Source organism: Protobothrops mucrosquamatus, unplaced genomic scaffold, assembly GCF_001527695.2.
Source record: "Protobothrops mucrosquamatus isolate PMUCROS unplaced genomic scaffold, P.Mucros_1.0 scaffold2678, whole genome shotgun sequence".
Lineage (NCBI taxonomy): Eukaryota > Metazoa > Chordata > Lepidosauria > Squamata > Viperidae > Protobothrops > Protobothrops mucrosquamatus.
This window is the reverse complement of record NW_015388725.1, coordinates 131,557-153,049: the sequence shown is the minus strand read 5'-3', so window position 1 is coordinate 153,049 and position 21,493 is coordinate 131,557. Positions and strand designations below refer to the sequence as shown.

Below are 21,493 nucleotides of genomic sequence, written 5' to 3'. Positions count from 1 at the left end.
TTTTTTTTTTAAAAAGTCAAGTAATAAAATTATTTCATGAAACAATACAAAAGTAAATTGAATACACTGTAGATCCATTTGTAGCCGCTGTGCTTTGTTTGTACAGTATCTTACATGGTGAGCTGCTGGCTCCAGGAAGTCCTCGTGGTCAGACCTTCACTTCTGATGAGAGAATAATTCAGTGCTCCCACCCATCCCCAAAGTCACTCTATGGCCTAGAAATACCTTGGAAACGATGAAATGTATGAAGGCCCTTATGGGTTCTTGAAACTGGAGTTTCTAGGCACCCGTTACTTCCTATAGATTGTCCTTGTGAACAGAGGTACTGCTTGGCAGTAATGTGGAGGTAATGCTTCGTTTAAGTGATGTAGATGAGATTCTGTCCATTTGATTCTGATAGGCTAATTATGCAAGAGCTATGTGCGTTAGTTTGGCTACTTAGGCCTGTAGATGTACGTGAGCAAAGAAGGCAGAATGTTTGGGTGTCTAAAGAGTCGAGCCGTCGTCGTTAAGAGAATACACTTCTAGCTAGCACTGCTCAGCATCCCTAGAAGTTTACTGGGCTCCAGCCCTTGCTGCTGCGCCATCTTCTGCACATCAAAACCCATATGCATGAGAAATTGGATCACATTCATCTCTTGGCCGGTGTATTGGTCCCGGATGGTAGGGCATGATGGGTTACAATGTGGCCACGGGCAGCTGTCAATCAGATGGACTGGGCAGCCTTTTAATAGGGCTTTCCCATTCTTATTGTTGTCATGTAGACTGCGATCCCAGCAGTGCAGAGCTCGGGGCAAAGAGGTCCCTTTCACTTGGATGTCTGTCCAATGACTGAAAAAGCAACCCATATAGATGAAAGAGTGTGACAATTTGCATGCTACTTAGAACATTACCTTAGAGGTGACTAATCACAGGATAGGCATAACTCAAGAGAGTCTACTGAAACCAATCGTTTATTCTCAGCATCCAAACTATATTTAGTCTTTTTAGAGTAAAAGACCAATCCTGCCCACCCCACTTTTCCTTCTTTTTAGCACTCTGATTAAAAGGCATGGGGTAATTTATGTCACCTCTACCAATCATAAATGCTTATAAATGTAAATTACCCAGAAATCTACAAATAGACTGTAGATTTCAATTTATTTTCTGCTCAGCCAGCCTATCTTAATAAATAACTGAGTGAATGTCTTTCATTTGATAGAGAAGAAATGAGAAAATAGGACATTGCATCTTTCCACCGTACGTACTTACTTGCGTGTTATGATCTCATGAGACAAACAAGCTGGAGCAAAGCTGGCTCTGAATGAGAAGGGGGAAAAGTCATAAAATCAATATAATAGAAAAAGAAACAGTTTGGTATGTCTTTTTTTACCAACTTTTGAGTTTTTTCATAGTAGAATTTAGGCATTTTGCTGCAATAAAGTTAACTATAAAAGTTGCTAGGTGCAAGAAGCTTAGATCTTACACCTGAGTTGCTTTGAAGCACTATGCTTAACATATCATACAGAAGCTAAGTCACCACAGATTTAATTTCATTATCTCTTGTGACTGGGTATTGTGAATACTTCTGTCATGAGAAAGCAGCTGAGTCATATGACAGGAATATAAAGCCACTGTCCTTATCTTAATTTTAGCAGAGTAAAAGGCCTGAGATGCAGTGCTGATTCCCACTAACAGCAATACAAACAAAAATTTTAACTGTACAAGTCTACTGTTTATCTAATACTGTAATGTGACATATCATTGGAAGATTTTTTAAAAAAATTCTAGACCCCACGAAAGGAAATTTCCGTAAAAGGAAACTTAAAAACATGAAACAAAACTAACGTCACATCCTTGAGAGTGTTCCTCAGTTCGCGGCCCAGGTTTTGGATATAAAGCCACTGTCCTTCCTGTACAGGCTGGCCAGTCAAATGTACATTGTCCACAGTGAGTTGAGCTTCATCAAACAGCCATTGCACCACAAAAACAGGACCTACACAGAGGAGAATTTAGTACCAATAGCATCACTAATAGGGCTATAAACTTACTGGCTTAAGTGATAAACTAAGTAACCAAGAACGGATTAGACTTCTTAGTATGTGGAAATTTTAGAAAGAGAAACAAAAAATTAAGGATAAATTTTGGTATATCCTGGTATGTCATGTAACATTTTCTTGTGCATTTACTATTAAAACCATTTTTATTTAATCACACGGTAGTCTTTATGTGCTAAATTGTATATGTCTCTTGCAAGTTATTCCATACTTTCTTCAGTAATTAAAACAGTCTCGCTGCCCCAAACCCATCCCATTTATACTGAAGTATTAAAGTAACATGCTTATTTATTTATATTCAGCAAATCAATTAAGAGAGTAAAAATCACATAATTAACTAAATCAAAACCTTTATCTGGTTGACAATACTGGCAATGCTTAATAATAACCACTTAGCATTAATTATACCGATAAGGAGAATTTGTCTGAAATGCATTTCAGATATCACCCAGCAATAGGCCTTCACTGGCACACTTACATCGGAGAGTAGGATAAATTTTATAGCCAAAGAAACAATTCCATTCTTCTCCTTCTCTAAACTGCATTTTGCAGCGTTCAGGAACAAGTCCATGCCAATATCTGAGAGTTAAAAAAAATTAGCTGGAGTTAATTATCCAAATTCATTCTACTAGAAATAGTTAACTACCGGTATGCTATATATAGAATTTCTTGGACTAAGAGGCAAGACTATGTAAATTATGAGGGGTCCTTGGTGCTCTGAGCTTGCTTGTTTTCTTGCAGACGTTTCATTATCCAAACTAGGTAACATCATCAGTGCTAGTCCTAGTCCTAGCACCGATGAAGTTGCCTAGTTTGAGTAATGAACCGTCTGCAAAAAAACAAGCAAGCTCAGAGAGCACCAAGAATCCCTCATGTCAACCCTGACCTACAAATATTCTCCTTTATTAGTATGTAAATTCCAAAAACAGCGGACAGTAGAGGGCAGACAAATCACACATTGAGAATATATATATATATATTTATATATATATAAAAAGTTAAAAGGTAAAGCTTTCCCCTGTTCTGAGGAGTCTGACTCTAGGGGGTGGTGCTCATCTTTGTTTCCTAGCAGAGGGAGGCAGTAATGTCCAAAGAGGCTTCTGTGGTCATTGGGCCAACATTGGGCCAACACATTGAAGGTGCATGGAACGCTGTTACTTTCCCACCAAAGTGGAAGCTATTTATCTAGTCACATTTGCATGCTTTTGAACTGTTAGGATGGCAGGAGCTGGAGCAAGAAAAGGAGCTCACCCCATCAAGTGGTGCTTGCTGGAATGAAATACACCTTAAGTTTCTCTGTCTCTTGATAGATTACTAGAATGTCTACTATGTACTTTTTACACAGCCACATTTCGTGAATATTACTTAGCATTCCCTGAAGACTAGGTCATCTGAACTCTCAAGGGAAAGTCTCACTGGATGTTTCACTCCAGTTTTAGATTTCCAGGAAAGATGTTAAAAACTTCAGTACCTAATTCCTCTCCTGATGGCTTCTGTGGGGGCGCAGGTTATGGTATCAATGCAGTCTGTCCTACGATATTGTTTATTATCCAAGAACCAGCCAGAGTCTGCAAGGCCACGGACCTGAATCCCAGGATATCCCAGCTCTTCCAGCTGTTCAGCCACGCGATCCACATTCAGGAGGACCCCTGTTCCACCAGCACTGCAACGACAGGTGAAGTCTTTGAAGCAGAACTCCTCCATATTGTTGCCTGCAAAACCATGCTTGTAGGCAAGGTCTACACATCACATCAATTCATGTTAATTAAATGCCAAGTTTAATTGCTTATTCATTTGTTCATTCCCTGGGCCATTTACAATGCATTAAAAAAAATCACATGAATTCAAAATAAATTTAAAATGCAATAATTAAAATACATAAGATAAACAAAGAGAAGCCAGAATAATTAGCAAGTTTTTAAGCAGCATATCTGTTAATTAATTGATTAAATAATAGTTTTATCTGGAGAAAACAAAAATGCCTTTGGTTCTGAAAAAACAACCAAGTGTACTTCACTGGGAAGACATTCCAGAATGGAGACTGAAAAAGCCCATTCCAGGTAGCAACTCACTGCCCTGCTGCATAAGATTGATGTTACAACATTGTATAAATAAGTGATACAAATTGCTATCATTTGTATAGTGACACAAGATCTGTGAGCTCATCATGGCTTCCACTGAATGCTTACCATGAGAGGGCATTTGCAGAATGGCTTCAAAAATGATTTTATCAAACAAGAAAAAACATATGGGAATAGATTTTGGAGGTCGATTCCAGCATCTTAAAATTAGGTGGACAATTGTCAAAACAGGTTTTGAAGACTGCTCTACCTGTGAAACACCCTCCCCCCCAAAAAAAATCTCTCCTGGAGCTGACATCCTATTCGGAGCAAAAAAAACAACCTATTTTGTTTAAGTGGGCATTTCAGCAAGTACTGTTAGTCATAGTTGCATTACTTACTTTAAAATTTTGCTTCTATTATTTCTTTTTCTATATTTACTTTTGAAATGTTTTATTAACACCCTTCAACAACTCACACACAAACATACATTTACTAGATGTGTCTTCATAAACAGACATATACCTGCTTCCTGCCAACAGCAACACCTTGGCATTTCCAAGGCTCTTCCCCAATAATTCCTTTACAACTTCTTGTATGATGAGAGCACCCATGAAGACAAATTCATCTGTAGGAAGTTAAGGGGAAGGGGGAGAAGTGAAAAACAACCATAATAAGTAAAACTGGTTAAGATTTTTTGCCATTCCTGTTGAAGATATGGAGTAATGAATATTGAAAAATGTACTTGTATACCATAAGTTACCAATGAATGTTCAGTGGAAAAATGAATCTAGCAAATATTGCAAGTCTGTTACCATGCTTCAAATCTAAATTCTTTTATTTCTTTGTTGAATGTGACAAACTGGACATTCCCTCCCTTTCATATTCTTTAATGTTTAGGACTAGTTTTCTGAACATTTACTTGCCTGATCTCCTAAGTACATGGTTTATAAGCTGATCAAAGAAAGAACAGAATTCTGGGGAAAGCTTCTTAAAAAATACCAGTGAGATGGATCTCTACCCACAGCAGGGAATCTGAATTATGGTGTATACTTCTGCTGTTTCAGGAAAGCAGAACTTGTGGCCCTCAAAATATTGCTGAACTTCAACTCTCAACATCTCTTATCTTGGCCATGATAGCTTCAATAGCTGGGAGCTGAGGTTCAGCTGATCTAGAAGCTACAAGTTCCCCATCCAAATACCGGAAGAACAGAACAGAGGACAGAAAGAAGTAGCTCTTGTGAGAAGGTCCTGTTGAGAAAGATTGTAGCATTCTTTGGCAATTGCCTACCTCTGCTTCCACCCAACCTGCATCTCAATTGTTTTTCCTTGCTAGAATATATAGCACATGATCACTAAATAACTGTTAACTGAAACTAAACGTTACCATTGGAAACTGGGATTGTATTCATAGAATATCTCAAACTATGATTTAGCAAAAACCAACTGTGTAAAGGCCTTGGTCTTAGTTTACAAACCACCGTAGATATGCTCACAAATACTGTAACTCTATGCCAGAATCAAACCAGTTGTATTATGACTCGTTGCAACATGTGAGTCAGGCTAATGTACTTTACATCTTTTCTACCTTAAAAAACTAGTAGATTGAAGAAGAGAAAATATAGTTTCCATCAATTTCAAATGATGACCTTCAATCAACATAAAGGATGTCTTATGATGAAAGAGAAGTACATCCTAACGAAGTAAGACTACATCCTATTGTAGAATGCAGAAAAGAACTACATGTAGAGAAACAGTTCTTGAGGTTAGAAAGGAAATAAAGAGAGTCAGGAATGGCTGCTACTGCTTGGGGAGGGTATCTTTGTTTTTTGCATGGAAAACAACAGAGGGACTTGTGGTATCATACATCAATCTACATTAAAGATGACATTGACAATGTCACAACTTCCTCAGTTGTTTTCCATGCAAAAGGAAAACTGGGAAGATGGCCACTCCCAGTTCTCCTGCACAACACTTGTAGCCTAGGATCCTGAAGCTCAAAGTATTTGGCCGCTGTGGTGCTCCCTTGAGAACAGCTGCCTGGAAAAATTGCAAAAAAATAAGGGTGCAAGGATGGAAACTACATCCTTTATTCCTAATGTAATGTGAGGCAAACTCTTCCTTAAGGGAATACAGATAAGGCAGTTAAATATTGGTGCTCAGAAAACTTCCTCTATTGCTGTCCCTGAGGTCAAGGCAGGAGATCAACCCACTTCAAAAAAAGTAACTAACTGAAATAAAGGATTTTTTTTCTATACAGCTTTCCCTTTTAAGGTTAGAAATTTTTCATTTAATTAGATATGAGTCTTGCCAAATAGCATTGTGAAAAGTGATATTCTTCGTGCAAGATCATTCCAGTACTAGTGATATCCAGGAATCTGTGGTGTTAGCTACGGACACCAAATGAAAGATAGGCATCCTAAAGAGAATATAAAATTCTGGAAAGAGAAATACAAAAGGTCCATATTTTACCAATTGAGTCAGTTATGTTGTAAAATCCCAAACTTTTAAACTGCCCAAAGCTGTTCTTTAGTCCAAAAGCAATTCTTTGTCACTTATCATCCATCATCGTCCAGACGGATGTTTCTGGCCACACAGTGCCTTCCCATGCCGTATCTGTGATAGATCCAGATGGCAATGGCCCTCAAGCGCATGCACAGATATCAAGAACTTTCTCGATTCCATTTGGAAGTCCTGGCACCATTTGGTCCTTCCTTATTTCAAGTTTAGCTAAATGAAACAGTTGCTCAGACCCTTGAGATGCAACCATTTCCCTCAGGCTGTTGCTCGGTTACTCCCATGTGGGGTTCTGAACCGTGACAAAGCAGGGCTTGCAAGCGGATGCATTATCTAGAGGATATTTATTATTTCTTCCTGCCCGCTGGCAAGAATCCTTTCTTCCTTTGCACAACTGTGGAGAATTCAGGCCAGATTCCCCCTTAATGCATAATGCCTGTTTGGCAGCAAGAGCCTGTCAGAAGCACTCACTTTTCTCAGTTTTGGCAGAGGCTCCACTCCAGACATCACTTGAGCAATACGGGATGAAACTGCAAGAGAACAGATGTACTTGAGCACCAATATTCTTTTGATATGCGTGGAAGGGTAAGACAAGAGTAAAAATCCAGCAGATTAAACCCTAAGAGCGATAGGAGAAAATTGTTTAAGCTCGGCTCACTCAGATCTGATGGTACCAGCTTTTTATACAACAACTGATATCTCAGGGCATGTAGCATCAAAATAAAAAAAAAATAATGAAAATTTCTGTAACATTTTTGAGCTAAATGCCAGGGAGCTGCAGTTGGTCAAAGTTTAGTGCATTTCCAATACATGTTTAAGAATAGAAACCAGGTCTTTATTTTTATGTCAAGCATGGAAAATGTTCAGTAATTTTAAAACTCTGATAGATCTGCATGGCAAATGCCACTGTTCTGATTCTCTATTTCTATTTTCCCCTCTTATTTTTTTGCTCCATTAAAGCTATCAACATCATCTTACTTGATAGTTACACATTAATTCGTCTAGATGCTTTTTGAATTAGAAATTACTCTTGGTCAAGAATGTCCCTGCTGTCCAAAAACAATGCCATGCAAGGAAAAAAAAATATCCTAATGAATAGAACAGCCGTTCTAATTCTAATCAGCCATTCTAACAGCATTTAACTACAGACAGACAGTAGCTCGCAAGGGGGCTTTCGGGTTAATGGCTATCCTCTGATATTTGCTTTTATTTCCCGAGTCTGCTATCCAATCATCCTAGCCAGAAGTCCTATTTACATGAGAATATGTTACTTTTTTAAAAGGCTTAGTATGAATTTATTTGCTGGAGAAACTCTGTGTACATGGCACATAATCAAAATAATTTTTTCAGGTCAATTATTACTCTTATAGGAAATACCTAAAACTACAGTTCTTTAGGCGTGCAGACAGAGAGTAAAATCCACTCTCGCTGGCTTCTCCATTATGGCCAAGCCATTCTTCATTTAGAGACCTAGCAGTGGTGCTTCCAATATAGCCCTGGACTAAGGGAAAAGTACAATATTGTTTTTTTTTTCTTTCCAGCCTACCCATCTACGGTACTTCTGCCTTGCCGGCAGGAATCAGACAGAACTTCAGATCTGACCATTAGGATTTTCCCTCCTCATTGTCTTTGGATTGTTTTGGAAGACTTTCTTAATGCACTAACCATCCACTCTGTCTTGCAATTATTCTCATTTGTAAAGTTCTACTCTTGCTTTCTTTATAGGAACATTACAACTTGCAAGCTCTGGTCCTTTGTTTTTTCACATGCAGGCTAAGGTCTCCTTTCCCCTAGTTTACTATTCTTCTATCTTGTTTATTTTTGCTTGACTATTCCATTCAACTCCCCTCAGCTGTTTACTTACACCATATTTGCATTCCACCAGTGAGGATTTTCTTCTGGTTGTGATGACAAAATGCCTGTTCCTGTAGATGAAGAAAAAAATATATACTAACACATAAAGAAAAATATCTTTAATGCAAAGAACAAAGAAGATTCAGCATTAATACACTGACAGATGGTTAAAAAAAACATTTGTAGGTATATATGCCAGAGCATCCGAAAAGATGCAATAGTCAGAATAAAAATCTCTCAGACTAAGACAGGAAATTATTAGATTTAACACTTCATTTTTGTATTTCATGTGTACAAAAATAGAACCTATACAAGTGATATTTGAAAAATTTCTTCTTTTTGGTCTAAACAGGCTTACCTAGCGGAAAACCTAAACACGTACAATATACTTAAATTTAACTCCAGCATACGGTATTCAGGGACCCTTATTCTCAGATATGTTTTGGATAGACTACAGCCTCTAAAAGTTTTAGAAGTAAAGAACACACAGACTCATCTAAGCAAGGGAACAAAGGAAAATTACAACATGCTGAGCATTTTGAACATAACTGATTATTAAATTAGGCATTAAGGTGCTAACACTGTCACGAAGTATTGGTGAGCCAGCAAAAGTTGGCCAATCTCCATTTCTGAACCAGTGCTTTCTCCTATGATAACTAAACCTGTCATATAAAGACAGCAATGTTTTATTAATATTGTCTGGATATATAAGATCTCAGCCAAAGAAAATAATTTAGTTTTTCCAAACCATCCTTCAGATCCTCAGTTAACATGTCCACTGCTGGCTAAGGATAAGGTGAGCTGTGCGGTATTCCAACACCTTCATCCAGCACCAAGTAGAGAAAATGATGCAAACAATGAACTGTTCTTAATTCCTAAATATAGGCATAGGTATATCTCATTTTTATGCCACTTTTCCATCTAGATGTACTCAAAACACATATGGGAATACAGTAAAAAGAAATACATAACCAAATATCACCACAAATATCAATTCTATATGCAAATATTTCCTTTAGCAGTGTAATCTAAAATGGATTATGATTATCTATGAGGAGGTAGGATTGAAAGAAATTGGCCTCTTACTTTATCTAAAACCCTGTTGCTTCATACCCATATTGGCAAAAAGGAAAGTGGGGTCCTTTTCCCCCTCTTGCTTCACTTCTGTAACACGCATTTGGGAATCTGCATGTGGTGTAGCAAGAGAGGGGATACATCCATCTAATTATTACTCTCACTCCTTCCAAAGCTAGTTAGATCTGAGATTAATATTGCTCTCTAACATAAAAAAATATTTCAGATTCATTATCACACAGCCCTTCTTGCAGCAGAAATATCAAAACTTGGTTGTGTAGTCTAAGACTGGCATTTCTATTTCACACCATTCTAGAGAACAGGAGATCATAGATTTAAGTTATGGAGGGGGCAGTTTCTGATTGAAAAAAATAACAACAGTGGAACCAATTACAATTGTCAATGGAACCAATTAATCAGAGAGGTAGTGGGCTTCCTTTTACAACATGAGTTCATACTAAGTTTAAACAGTCAGCTGTCAACAATATATCAGTTTGAATTACTACTCTAAATAGAGGGCTAGATTTAATGACTGCAATGGCCTCTTCCAGCTCTAAGATTCTACTCAAATACTTCCCGTTCTCTTAAATTTATAGAAGATCTGCTTTGCAAAGAATGAAAAGGAGATTTTGCATCTTTCTATTAAAATTCAAAATAATTACATGCATTATTTTGATTCTGGTATGTTACTTTTTTAAAAAAAAACCCTGTGTAAATGCTAAGTGAATAAAACAAACATTATTTCAGATAAATAACAGAACATTACTAAAAATAATATACATCTATTCATAATTAGGCACAATGTAAATCTCAGACTAATAGGAACAAAACATTTACCAGATCTGGTAAGGGGCCACTCCTTGGAGCTCATTAATCTCCTCATTGTTTCATAACGAGAGTTGCAATTCTCTCTGCTGAAGCAATACCAGCCTCCTGCATCCAATAACAATAATGATGATGATGATATCTCAGTAATTTTTTCCTGTATCATTAATTCACATCATTTTAGGCTGCAATTTATGAAATAGATGCTTGGTGGAATTAAATTAGTCATAAAATTGTTTTTATAACACTTGATATTATTTTTCCTATACAAATTTATGGATCAGATAGATATATTTTAAAAGCTATATAGAATCCCACATAAAGTAAACACTGAATCTAATTTGATCGAGACCTTAAACTTGTCATATTATGCAAACTTCCTTTGCAATAATCCCATCTGAACACAGCAATATTATGTTCCTGTAAATATGAAAGTATGTATTGAACAGGATAGGACTGCATTGTAGTCTACCACCTTTGCCATCTTTTTAACATCTACTGTAAAAGTAAGCAGCAACCCAATACTGATTTCATTGCTATCTTTTTCATAATACAGTATGTTCTGCCTTGAATTTCTTCCTTACAAATCATGCTTGCTTTCATTCAGCTTTCTAGTAGCTTTCAAAGAATTAATGTCTATGCCATTGGTTTTTTCATATTACCCACTAATTCTTTTACCTGGAAGTGAACCAATTAAAATGGGATTGCTTTATTATTTTCTGACTGAGCAATCAAATGCCAGTAAAGATAGTTCTGCTCTTTACAGGGCACACAACAGACATATTCCTTAGGATATGATCCATGGATGTAAATCCCATAGGATTTGCTTCCAGGTCATAACCACAAAAACCTGACTCTGCCTTTAGTCTGTGTGTAATATTATTACAAATTATTATATTACATACACACACATACACACCTCTGTTTTTCCTTATTAGATTCAAAGGTATACATTGAGGGTTGAGATGAAAAACTGAGGACTACCTATGTAGAAAATGCAGGATTTCTGACAAGATTCTTGAAATTAGAATAGAGCTATTTGACAGCTCTTGTTTTTCTTGTTTATCTGACTAATAAATGTAAAAAAATCACAATTACAATAGTAATCCTTAGACAAAAGTTGATAATTTCTTCCAAAGTAGCATAATATTGTTGTCCTAATTGTTTTTATCTGAAACAAAATTTCAATGAATTTAGCGGGACTTACTTCCAAACAGATGGTTTAAGATCAAAATAGAAATGTTCCAAAGGTGCTTTTCCAAAAGGCAACTGGACTTTCTTTGGTCTTTTTTCCTTGCAAATGTTTTGCTTCCCATCTAAGAAGTTTCTTTAGTTCTAACTGAATAGTGGGGAATGGAAGGATTTATATTCTTTGCAGTCATCTAGTTGTCAGCAGTCTGAAGGTTGGTCATTAGCTGTCATGCTAGCTCTCTGAGCATCATTGAGTCCACTTGAGGGTTTATCTGTATTGTCAGAGGCACCTGAATCAGTGTGCAAATGGGTGTGGAACCTTCTTGGGACTGCTGAAAAGACTGTGTTGTAAACAGAAGATAGGTAGTGTCATCTCCCTCCCCCTCTATTGAGAGAGGACTGTTCAGTTTTAACATAGTTAGCCTCTTTGGCCCCTCTTTCAAATCAGTGGTCCTTTTTGTCCAGAATGTGGACTTTACTGCCTTCAAAAGAATGATTTTTGTCTTTCAGATGTAGATGGTCTGCTTAATCCTGTCTTGATGGGCTTGTTCTCCTGTGTTGTGCCATGTGTTTGTGAAGTGGTTGTTTTGTTTCCCTAATGTACAGATCTGCACATGTCTCACTGCATTACACTGCATAAACCACCTTGTTCAATTTGTGTCTGGGGGTGGACAACCTTCAGTCCCAAGAAGGTTCTACCCACCATTCAGTCAGAACTGAAAAAGATTCGTGGATGAGGAGCAAAACGTTTTCAAAGAAAAAAACCCGAGAAAATCAGTTATCTTTTGGGAAAGCACCTTTGTGACAACCATAACCTGGATGATTGAGAATCTCCAGAGACATCAAAATAGCAAAGCTTATGAATTAGAAGAAAAAAAAGGAAAAAGCATAAAAAGTTTCCAAATTCACAGGCTTACTGAATAAATATAGCAAAATCTAGAAAGTACAAAGATGAGATAAAATTAAAGTACAAGCAAACAGAAGAAATGGATTGATCGACTAAGGCAACAGGAGCCTTATGTACCATCCTTCCACTGTCTGGTGCCCTTCAGACATTGCATTGCTGGGTTGTGATTTTGGAAATTGCACTCAGTGTGAAGTGCACCAGGTTAGAAAACCTATGGACAAGTCTCACGGAACTCAGTGAATTTTTTCCCTGTATGTAGCTCTGATTAGAATTATTGGACTTATTAGACTGTCATAAGTTTGCAAGACACGTGTGCAACAATGGTGCTGAAGATGGAAGGATGAATACATTGGTTGCAGAGAAAGCAGGCAGCACATATTAATATGCCCTGCAAACCTTTGAAGAAAGCAGCTGGGATGTTACTCTGTCATCTCTTGAATTTTTTTAACCCAAAGAGCCTGAAATCATTGAACTTTGCTTTAAAACTCAAAACAAAATTAAAGAAAACTCAATCTCACCTTCCAAGAATAGAAGCCACCTTCTGCTGCCTTTTGATTCTTTGAGGTAGTAGCTAAAATAAGAACAAATAGAAGGCAGCGTGAACTTAATTAGGGAGACTGGCTCGCTCGACCACAAACTCTTTGATACACCAACTCATTATAATATCAAGAGAGTTACATAAAATGCTTGGTTAAAGAACAAGAGAAAGAAACAGGATGGCTGTCAGAAGAGTTCCAAACAGAGTCTGATCAAAGGACCTTCTCAGGGGCTCTGAGCCAGGCTGAGCCGGCTTTCATCTTGCTCCAAACTAAATGCATTAAACAAATTCCTAGCATTCCTAAGTATTTCCAGGCAGGAAAGAGTTATTCCACCTGTTACTGACTGTGCTCTTAGTAACAGCCACATGGTGGAAGCAAAGCTTAAACACTAAGGATGGATTGTTTCAGCACTTTTAGAAGTACTAAGTATTAATAGTAAATAGTTCGGTGTGTTCTCTGAAGCATCTCTTCTTGGGGGAAAAATGATGCTTTATGAAACAAGGAAAGGGACTAGCCATGCACTAAGCACATACACGCAAAGTCTACAGGCTTGCTTGGGAAATTCACTAAGTACTGATCCAGAGCACTAAGCTCATTCTGAGAATTACATTTTGATTAGAACTCAGAGAAACTTTCCAAATCTTTTCAATACATTCTGCAAACACCTGATCTTTTGCACTAGAATAAATTTATCTAATACGGATCAGTTATCAATATCTCAGAAGTCTAGAAGACAATTTCTCTTTCCGCCCTAGTTTGAGGATTTTCGTCTGCCTTCAGTTAAAGATTTGCCAATCAAGGCGCCTCCAGCAGTATTGCTTTTAATTCCAGATATTTCAGGCAAGAAATATATATATATATATATATATATAAACGGGAGGATACAGATCCGCAATCTGGCGCAAAGCTTTACAAATTAAGGTACACGGAGCCAAGTCCACGAAGAAGCGTTCAATGAAAAGTTCTCTTTTTCTACTAGGCATAAGGTCCAGGAAGACGGGCAATTGACTGAAACGGAAAGAGATGAGGCGCGGCAAGTTTGGCATCTACACTCACCCGGCGGGACTGCCGTCGTTGCAGGTGACCGAGCTGTTCAGAAGCAAGTGAAGCCTCAGCTCCTGGTGCAGATTCTGCGCGGAACAAGGGTACAGCGACTGCGCCAGGCTCTTGATCTGAGCCATGAAACTGTCCATGTTGCCCTCCACAGCTGTAAAGTCCAGTGGGAAGCTCTCCACCGGCTGCCCAGCCGCTTCGCTTCGCTCTCGGGCCGCCGCCGCCGCTGGTTGCTGCTGCTGCTGCTGCGGTCCACGCCGCCTCCAGCTCTTCCTGCCCTCCCCGCCAGGGCCCCAGTGCAGGAGCCCCAAGAGCAGCAGCAGCAGCATTTGCACCGTCCCTCTCCCCATCGCGACGCGGAGCCACCTGCTGTGGAGGAAGGAAAGAGGACCGGTAAGCGCCCCCGGCTAGCTCGAAGGGGGGGGGCGAGCTGGCCTCGGGATCGGCCGCCTGGCCTCGGGCGGCGGGATGCTCCTTCTGCCCCTGGTGGCCAAAGGCGCTTGGCGGGCTGGGGGGCTTCGGCCTCTGTGCCTGCTCCGTGCCTCGCCTCGCCAAGGGTCTGGCAGCACCGGCCCCGTCTCCCTCGCTCCAATGAGCTGCGAGCAAAGCAGCGTCTGGGCGTAGTTAGAGGCAGCCGGTGCCTGGTGCTCGCGCTGTCCGGGTTCTGCGGCGGGGCTCGAGGGCGCTCGGCTTTTCTTGGCGCACGGGCTCGCCGCCTCGTCCCAAACCACAAACATGACAAGCTGGGCCAGGAGTCACGGGGAGCCCACCGGGGGCGCCGCCAGCCTGGGCGTCGCATGGGGCGGCAGCGGCCAGAGAGCCCCCGCCTCCCCTTCGCTGGAAAAGGAAGAGAGGGGGAGGAGTGCGAGGGGAGGGGGAGATTTCCCTTTCATTTCCCCGCCAACAGACGTCGCTCTGCCGGTCGCCCTCTTTTCTCCTTTTCCCCGTCCCGTCTGGCGAGACCTTCGTAATTTCCCGCCCAAACGCAGGGCGGCGTTCATAGCAGGAAAGCGGCCGCGGCTCTTAACTCTGAGGAGGGGAGGGGAGGGGAGGGCGAAGCGGCGGCGCTTTGAGTTCCTCAGGTTTCCCGCCGGGACTGGCAGCCCAGCCGGGGGCGGGTGCCGGTGCGCTGTCGCCTTCCACTCGTTCGCAGCCGGAGCTTGGGATGGGGCGGGGGGTCGCTTCGGTGAAAGGCGAGCCACGGCCTTCGGGGCCTCGGCTCTTCTCTTCAAGGACCGGCGACTGTAGCCCGCCTCCTCGTCCAGAGACCCCCACGCGGCTGACCGTCCTGCTCCTTCGCGCCAGCTCTTTGAGTCCCGTCCCTTGCCCCAATGCGGGATGCCCTCGACCACGTAGGCAGCCTCTTCGGCGCTCGCTGGGTGTGTGTGTGTGGCAACAGGGGTTCTCTCGAGCCGAAGCTCTCTTTGGGGAAAAGGCAGGAGGATTTAGGGGCGTCCAGCTGCCTTCGGTCCTGGCTGCTTTCAGAATGCTCTTCCCCACCCCAAGGGCAGAATCCGACTTTTTCAGGTTTCACGGTAGTTACCATTGGGTTTACCATATCCGGGCTGCAAGATTCCCGATGACCCCTAGATGGCAACAAGGAGATAAAGCAGTGTTTCTCAACCTTGACAATTTTAAGGCATGTGGACTTCAACTCCCAGAATTCCACAGCCAGCAATGCTGGCTGTGGAATTCTGGGAGTTGAAGTCTACATGCCTTAAAATTGTCAAGGTTGAGAAACACTGAGATAAAGAAAACTATCTACCAGCACCATCAGCCCTAGCTGCCCAGCCAGACGACTTTTGCCAATCAGTAAATGAGATGTGGGGCAAGACCCACTTTATTAATTTATTCTCAAGACATATCAGACAGATAATAGCTAAATATCATCTCCAGATGAGCTGCCTGGCCTGCTGGATCCCATGAACAGGAAGTGGGAATCTGTCTTCTAGATAATGAAGAACTCTTATTCTGACTTATTTGGAACCATGGCAAATAATGCCAGCAGCATCAAGAGATCACAGCGTTCCCCACCAGTGTCCTAAATTCAGAAATGGAGCTGTTTGAATACTGGACTTTTATGTCTTTTATGGCTGACCTTAGATAGATTGGATGCAACTATCTGTAAAGTAGATCTCTAATTAACCAAAGAATCCATGACCGCAATTCTCCACAGCATACCTGACTTAACCAAATACACAAAGATTGAAACACCCAGGATTATGGATCTCATAAACCTCTGCTTAACTGCATACTTCCAATCTGATGGACAAATTTACCAACAAATTAAAGGGACACCTATGGGACCACTGCTTTTAGGACTTATAGTGGAGGTTGTCATAACGTCTAGAAACCATAGCACTTCCACAAATACAACTGAAAATATGGATCAGATATGTAGACAACACCATCATAATAAAAAAGGACCAATTCGAGAACATCCACAGAACCATCAACAACATTTTTAAAGTAATCCAGTTTACTAGAGAAGAAAACAACTCGTTATCCTTCCTGGACATTGTGATCAGCAGAGACCACAATGGCAAACTAAAAACGCAAGTCTACAGAAAAAACACCCATACTAATCAGGTATTCCACTACCAAAGCAACAACCCAACCTCCCACAAGAGAAGCTGCCTGAGGACTTTATTTAGACAAGCCCAAACACACTGCAGAACAGCAGAAAAAGGAAACATCTATACAACCTATTCCAACAAAATGGATATTCATGCAACTTTATCAAAAGGTCCCTGACCACTCAACCCAATACAGCACAAACCCTAAATAGAATGACATTGGCATGTATCAAGAATATCTCAGAAACCACCAACAGACTCCTACAACTACATGGAATCAACATAGCACACAAGCCAACTAAGCAAACCAAAAGACCCAGCAACCCCAGAAGAAAAAACAGGAGTCATCTACAACAGGGGTAGTCAACCTTGGCTCTTTTACGACTCGTGGACTTCAACTCCCAGAATTCCTGAGCCAGCTAAGCTGGCTCAGGAATTCTGGGAGTTGAAGTCCACGAGTCGTAAAAGAGCCAAGGTTGACTACCCCTGATCTACAACATACAATGTAAGGACTGCAACAATGTAGGACAACAGGCAGAAGACTGGCAGAATGCATCCAGGAACACCAACTAGCAGTCAGAAGACATGATGAGAATTCTTTAATTTCACAACATATAGACAGATTTAACCATAGCTTCAATTGGGAAAATGTGACCATCTTAGACCAAGCCAAGTCTAAAAACGCCAGGGAATTTCTGGAAGCCTAGCACTCTGACAAATCAGCCATCAATAGACACATAGACATTAACAACATCTATAGACTATGCAAAAGGGACTGTCATCCAGCCCAAAAAGGAACAAAAAGACTTAAACACCTCTCCACCAGCAATCAGCACCAAGATCAACATAGGTTAATTCTAAGATTAATATCAGACCAACAATCAGGTAAACAATACCCCTATCAAGAAATTGCCAAAGAAGCCAACAGCAAACAGCCCAACCAAAGAATCTCTAAGATGACCCCCCCCCCACCAACACTGACGGGCATACCACCAGAATATAAACTGACAGCAAACCGCACCCCTTACTAGCACTGATGATGTTATCTAATTTGGGTAATGAAACGTCTGCAAGAAAATAAGCAAACTCAGAGGGCACCAAGGACCACTCCGGAGCACCTGGAAGCTCCAGTTGGTGCAAAATGCAGCAGCCTGCATGGTTTTGTGCAGACCTCAGTATGCACACGTAGCACCTCCTGCGGGAACTGCATTGGTTGCCGATTTGCTTCTGGGTACAATTCAAGGTGCTGGTTGTCACCTTTAAAGCCCTTCATGGCTTTAATTCATCCACTTTTGCCCTCTGTTGTCTGCTGACATTGATTCTTTAAGATTCTAGAAAAAAAGCCTTTTATGTCACACGCTACCTATTTTTTTCCCACTAGAGGTATAAGACTATGATATCTTTTACAAGCAAAGCTACCGTTTGAATTATGGGTCCCTTAGCTAAGTCTTTTGAGTGTTATGTTGATGAAGTTAAAAGAGAATGGGGAGATAGTTAAAAACATTTTTTTAGTTGTGGAGAGAGAGGCAAAAAAGTTGAGGTTTGCAGTGGGATATAAATGAACTTCAAGAATTATTTTATAAATCAATGGAAGACATGAGAATTGAAAAATGTGTAGTCACCTCTGATGAATGTATCTCTCTTTACTGAACTGTAATAAGCTCCAGGTGGTAGTCCCTTCCCCCTCCTCTGTGCCCCGATGCTTCCAATTTTATCCAACTATTTCAAATTAGAAGTAGTGCGGGATATGAAATGTGACCTTTCACCTCTTTACAACAGTTGTGATTACTGTATTATATGCCTTTGGAAACTGGAGTCATTGCTTAAATCGTGCAACATGGATAATTGAGCTCAAGTTACTTCAAAGAGTGTTCTTACAGAAGTTACACAGTTCTTATAAAGATGTGCTACTTTCAGACACACAATGGAAAACAGCTGTATGCTTCAGAGAAGAACACCGGCCATCCCAGATTCAGACTGGGTGAAGGAAAAAGCTCTGGCTGTGTAGCCTTTTTAAATACATGCCAGTTGGTTTTCAGGTTATTATTTTAATTATTTTTCAGTATGTTTAAAGTTGTAATTGTGATAAATCCTTGTTCTGGCAAGTTTGAAGGGATGATCTGGGTTGCCTCTGAATCACTCAAATACATTATCCGCACTGGACAAAGGATAAAACAGTTCACTCTGCTTCTCATTTTATACAGCACTGAGAGCTGAATTTTATTTTGACACTGGTTAAGAGTATCCATTATCTACTGATACACTGAAGGCTATCTAGTGGTATGCCAAGCACTATGTAATGCTATACTATCCAGTAATACTTTGTCATTACTATGTTTAACAATTCCTGCCACTTAAGGTAATTACTTTACCGAACAGTTCATGTTGTTCCCTGCGTACTCTGGCTAGTAGCAGTTCTCAGCCTAGCTATATGTAACTCAAGAAGCAGGGAAACACTCTCTCTCTCTCTCTCTCTCTCTCTCTCTCACACACACACACACACACACACCGAGCCTAATAGGGACCTTCAGCTAGGCCCATCTCCCTTCCAAATGCCTCAGTCATAAAATTTAATATGTAGCATGTTCTAACTTAACATTTTATATTTGCCATTAAACTTTAGAAAGTTTGATGAAGGAGTATGTGGGAGAGAGATAAATGTGTCTGGTGCAGCTGGATAATGTAGTAGTTACAGCATGGATTTTGAAGTGAGAGATCAGGGTTCAAATCCCAGCTACCGGTAGTACCTACCTTACAATAGAGTTCCATGGGATAAGGCCCCCTAATGCTTCACCTGCCTACCACAAAGATGAGAGTGACATGAACTAGGAAAATCATGCCAGCTGGGACATAACCTGAATTAACAAGGTCTGTGTCAGATGTTTGGGAACCAGGACAACACAATGATAAGTGGGCTACTGGAACAAATTATATATGGATGAGACAAGAGAACCAGGAATTGATGGTAACTGCAATAGTAGACCTAATGAGAGGGGGTATATGAAACATATGAGGGAACTATAGATGGACCAAAGACTTGCATCCAAACTAACTGGGAAATACCTAGTTACCCAATGTTTCAACATAGTAAAGAGGAAACTGCTTTCATAACTTTTGGTAGGCCAACTACACATTACATCTTGGACTCAAGAAGACTTGGAAGAACAACTGAATGTGCAGCCAACACCTGAAGCAGGAACATCACAGACACCCCCTCTATTATAGAGCATAGCAACAGAAATGAGGCATAAGATAATGGCTAAACTAGCTACAATCAACTCTTGAGACCAGTCACCAAGGCTCTGTAGAGAAGTACTATCAGATAGTATGGTCATGACAATCCCTATTACCATAACAAAAACTAATGAACAACTAATACATTACAGCCACTGTAATCCTGGAAATACTTGGCTACATAATCAGGAACAGCTGTAGGTGAAACCCAAGAGAATTGCTAAACAAGGTTCCTGGCACTGGCTACTAGGCTAAGGAGATACACTAGAGCAGGGGTGTCAAACTCGCAACGTCACGTGATGTTTTTTCCATTGCCGGCAATGGAGTGGGCACGATTTTGGCATGACACATCTGGCCCGTGGGCCGGCAGTTTGATACCCCTGCACTAGAGAAACAGAGGCCAAGAAGATAAATGCTCTATTCTCCAAAGAACCATCCAAGGTGTACCCCCCAACTGCAATGCAGCAGCACAGAAATAGCAGAGCCACCAATAGCATATCAGTACTGAAAGAACAGACAGAAAAAAGATGCACATCTCTAGTGCAAAGTGGCTGTAGGACCTGAGGGCAGACCACAGCAATCACCCAGAATAAAGACCAGTCACCATTACAGTAGCAGATATCCAACAGCTGGTGAAAAACATGAAGAGCTGGAAAGCACCTGGCCTGGACACGACTCCTACCTATTGGCTAAAGAAACTATGAATGCTTAGCAGTGCAGATGAACCAGTTGCTAACAGACTAGCTAACACAAATTTTCCTTTTTTGATAAATTTCACAAGGAAAAGTAGCATGCCTTCTGATGTAAGAATCACATTTATGTCATATGGCTTGATCACAAAAGTATTTTCATGTTAAATATGACTGTTTGGGAAATCAACCAAAGATTTTGCAATATAAGCACTGAATTTAGAAAAGAAATATTGAATGACTGTGATCAGTCAGTATGGAAATTAGGCAAGGTTTGTATTAATATTTGAGGCATAGAATGAAAACTTTCTAAAAAAGTTATATTGAAATATTTTGAGACACTTATCATTTTTCTGTTTCTCTTTGAGTGAGTAGTCATAATGAATATAATTCACATGCTTGTTGGGTTTATAAAATGTACTTTATCAAAATAATCTGAAACACATTAATATGTGTGAATTCAGCCACTTTCTTGAGATCTGCTTCAGCGTGGAAAAAAAAAGCATGTATCTCATACTGGCTCATATTAAAATAAAATGTACCTGAATGATCTGTAGCACGTCAGAGAACATCCAGATTATATTTTAATGTGAATATTTCTGTCATCTTGATGGGAGAGAAAAGAGAATGAAAGAGAAAGAAGAGTTGGAGAGACTAGACCACTGCTGATATATTTCCCAATGTCTCTTATAGGGTTGCCAGGTCTGCTTCCAAAAAATAGCGGACAAGCGGGAGGGGGGTGTTGTGGCTCCGTCCGGTGGGTCCCTCTCATCAGAGGAGGAAGGCTCTGAACATGACGGAGAGGAGATGGCTAGGACTCTCTCTCCCGGCCCTTCCCCTCTGGTGCAGCCTTCGGTGCCTTCCGACAGCGAGGAGTTTGGCCAGGAGCCCAGTGTTTCTGGACTTGGCCAGGAGCCCGGTACTTCTGGAACTGGCCA

The 21,493-nt window shown here is 40.6% G+C and overlaps 1 protein-coding gene across 1 annotated transcript; it reads right to left on the bottom strand.

Annotated features, from left to right (window-relative positions):
• Nucleotides 1-33: 33 nt before the first annotated feature.
• On the bottom strand, nucleotides 34-14,418 carry NOTUM (notum, palmitoleoyl-protein carboxylesterase). Its single transcript, XM_015825524.2, has 11 exons — nucleotides 14,060-14,418; nucleotides 12,983-13,035; nucleotides 10,379-10,474; nucleotides 8,478-8,538; nucleotides 7,085-7,143; nucleotides 4,622-4,724; nucleotides 3,508-3,699; nucleotides 2,515-2,615; nucleotides 1,828-1,975; nucleotides 1,252-1,299; nucleotides 34-831 (listed from the first exon to the last, which is right to left on the bottom strand). Exons 1-11 carry the CDS (start codon nucleotides 14,404-14,406, stop codon nucleotides 525-527), a joined length of 1,515 nt encoding a protein of 504 aa, XP_015681010.1. The 5' UTR covers nucleotides 14,407-14,418; the 3' UTR covers nucleotides 34-524.
• Nucleotides 14,419-21,493: the final 7,075 nt, after the last annotated feature.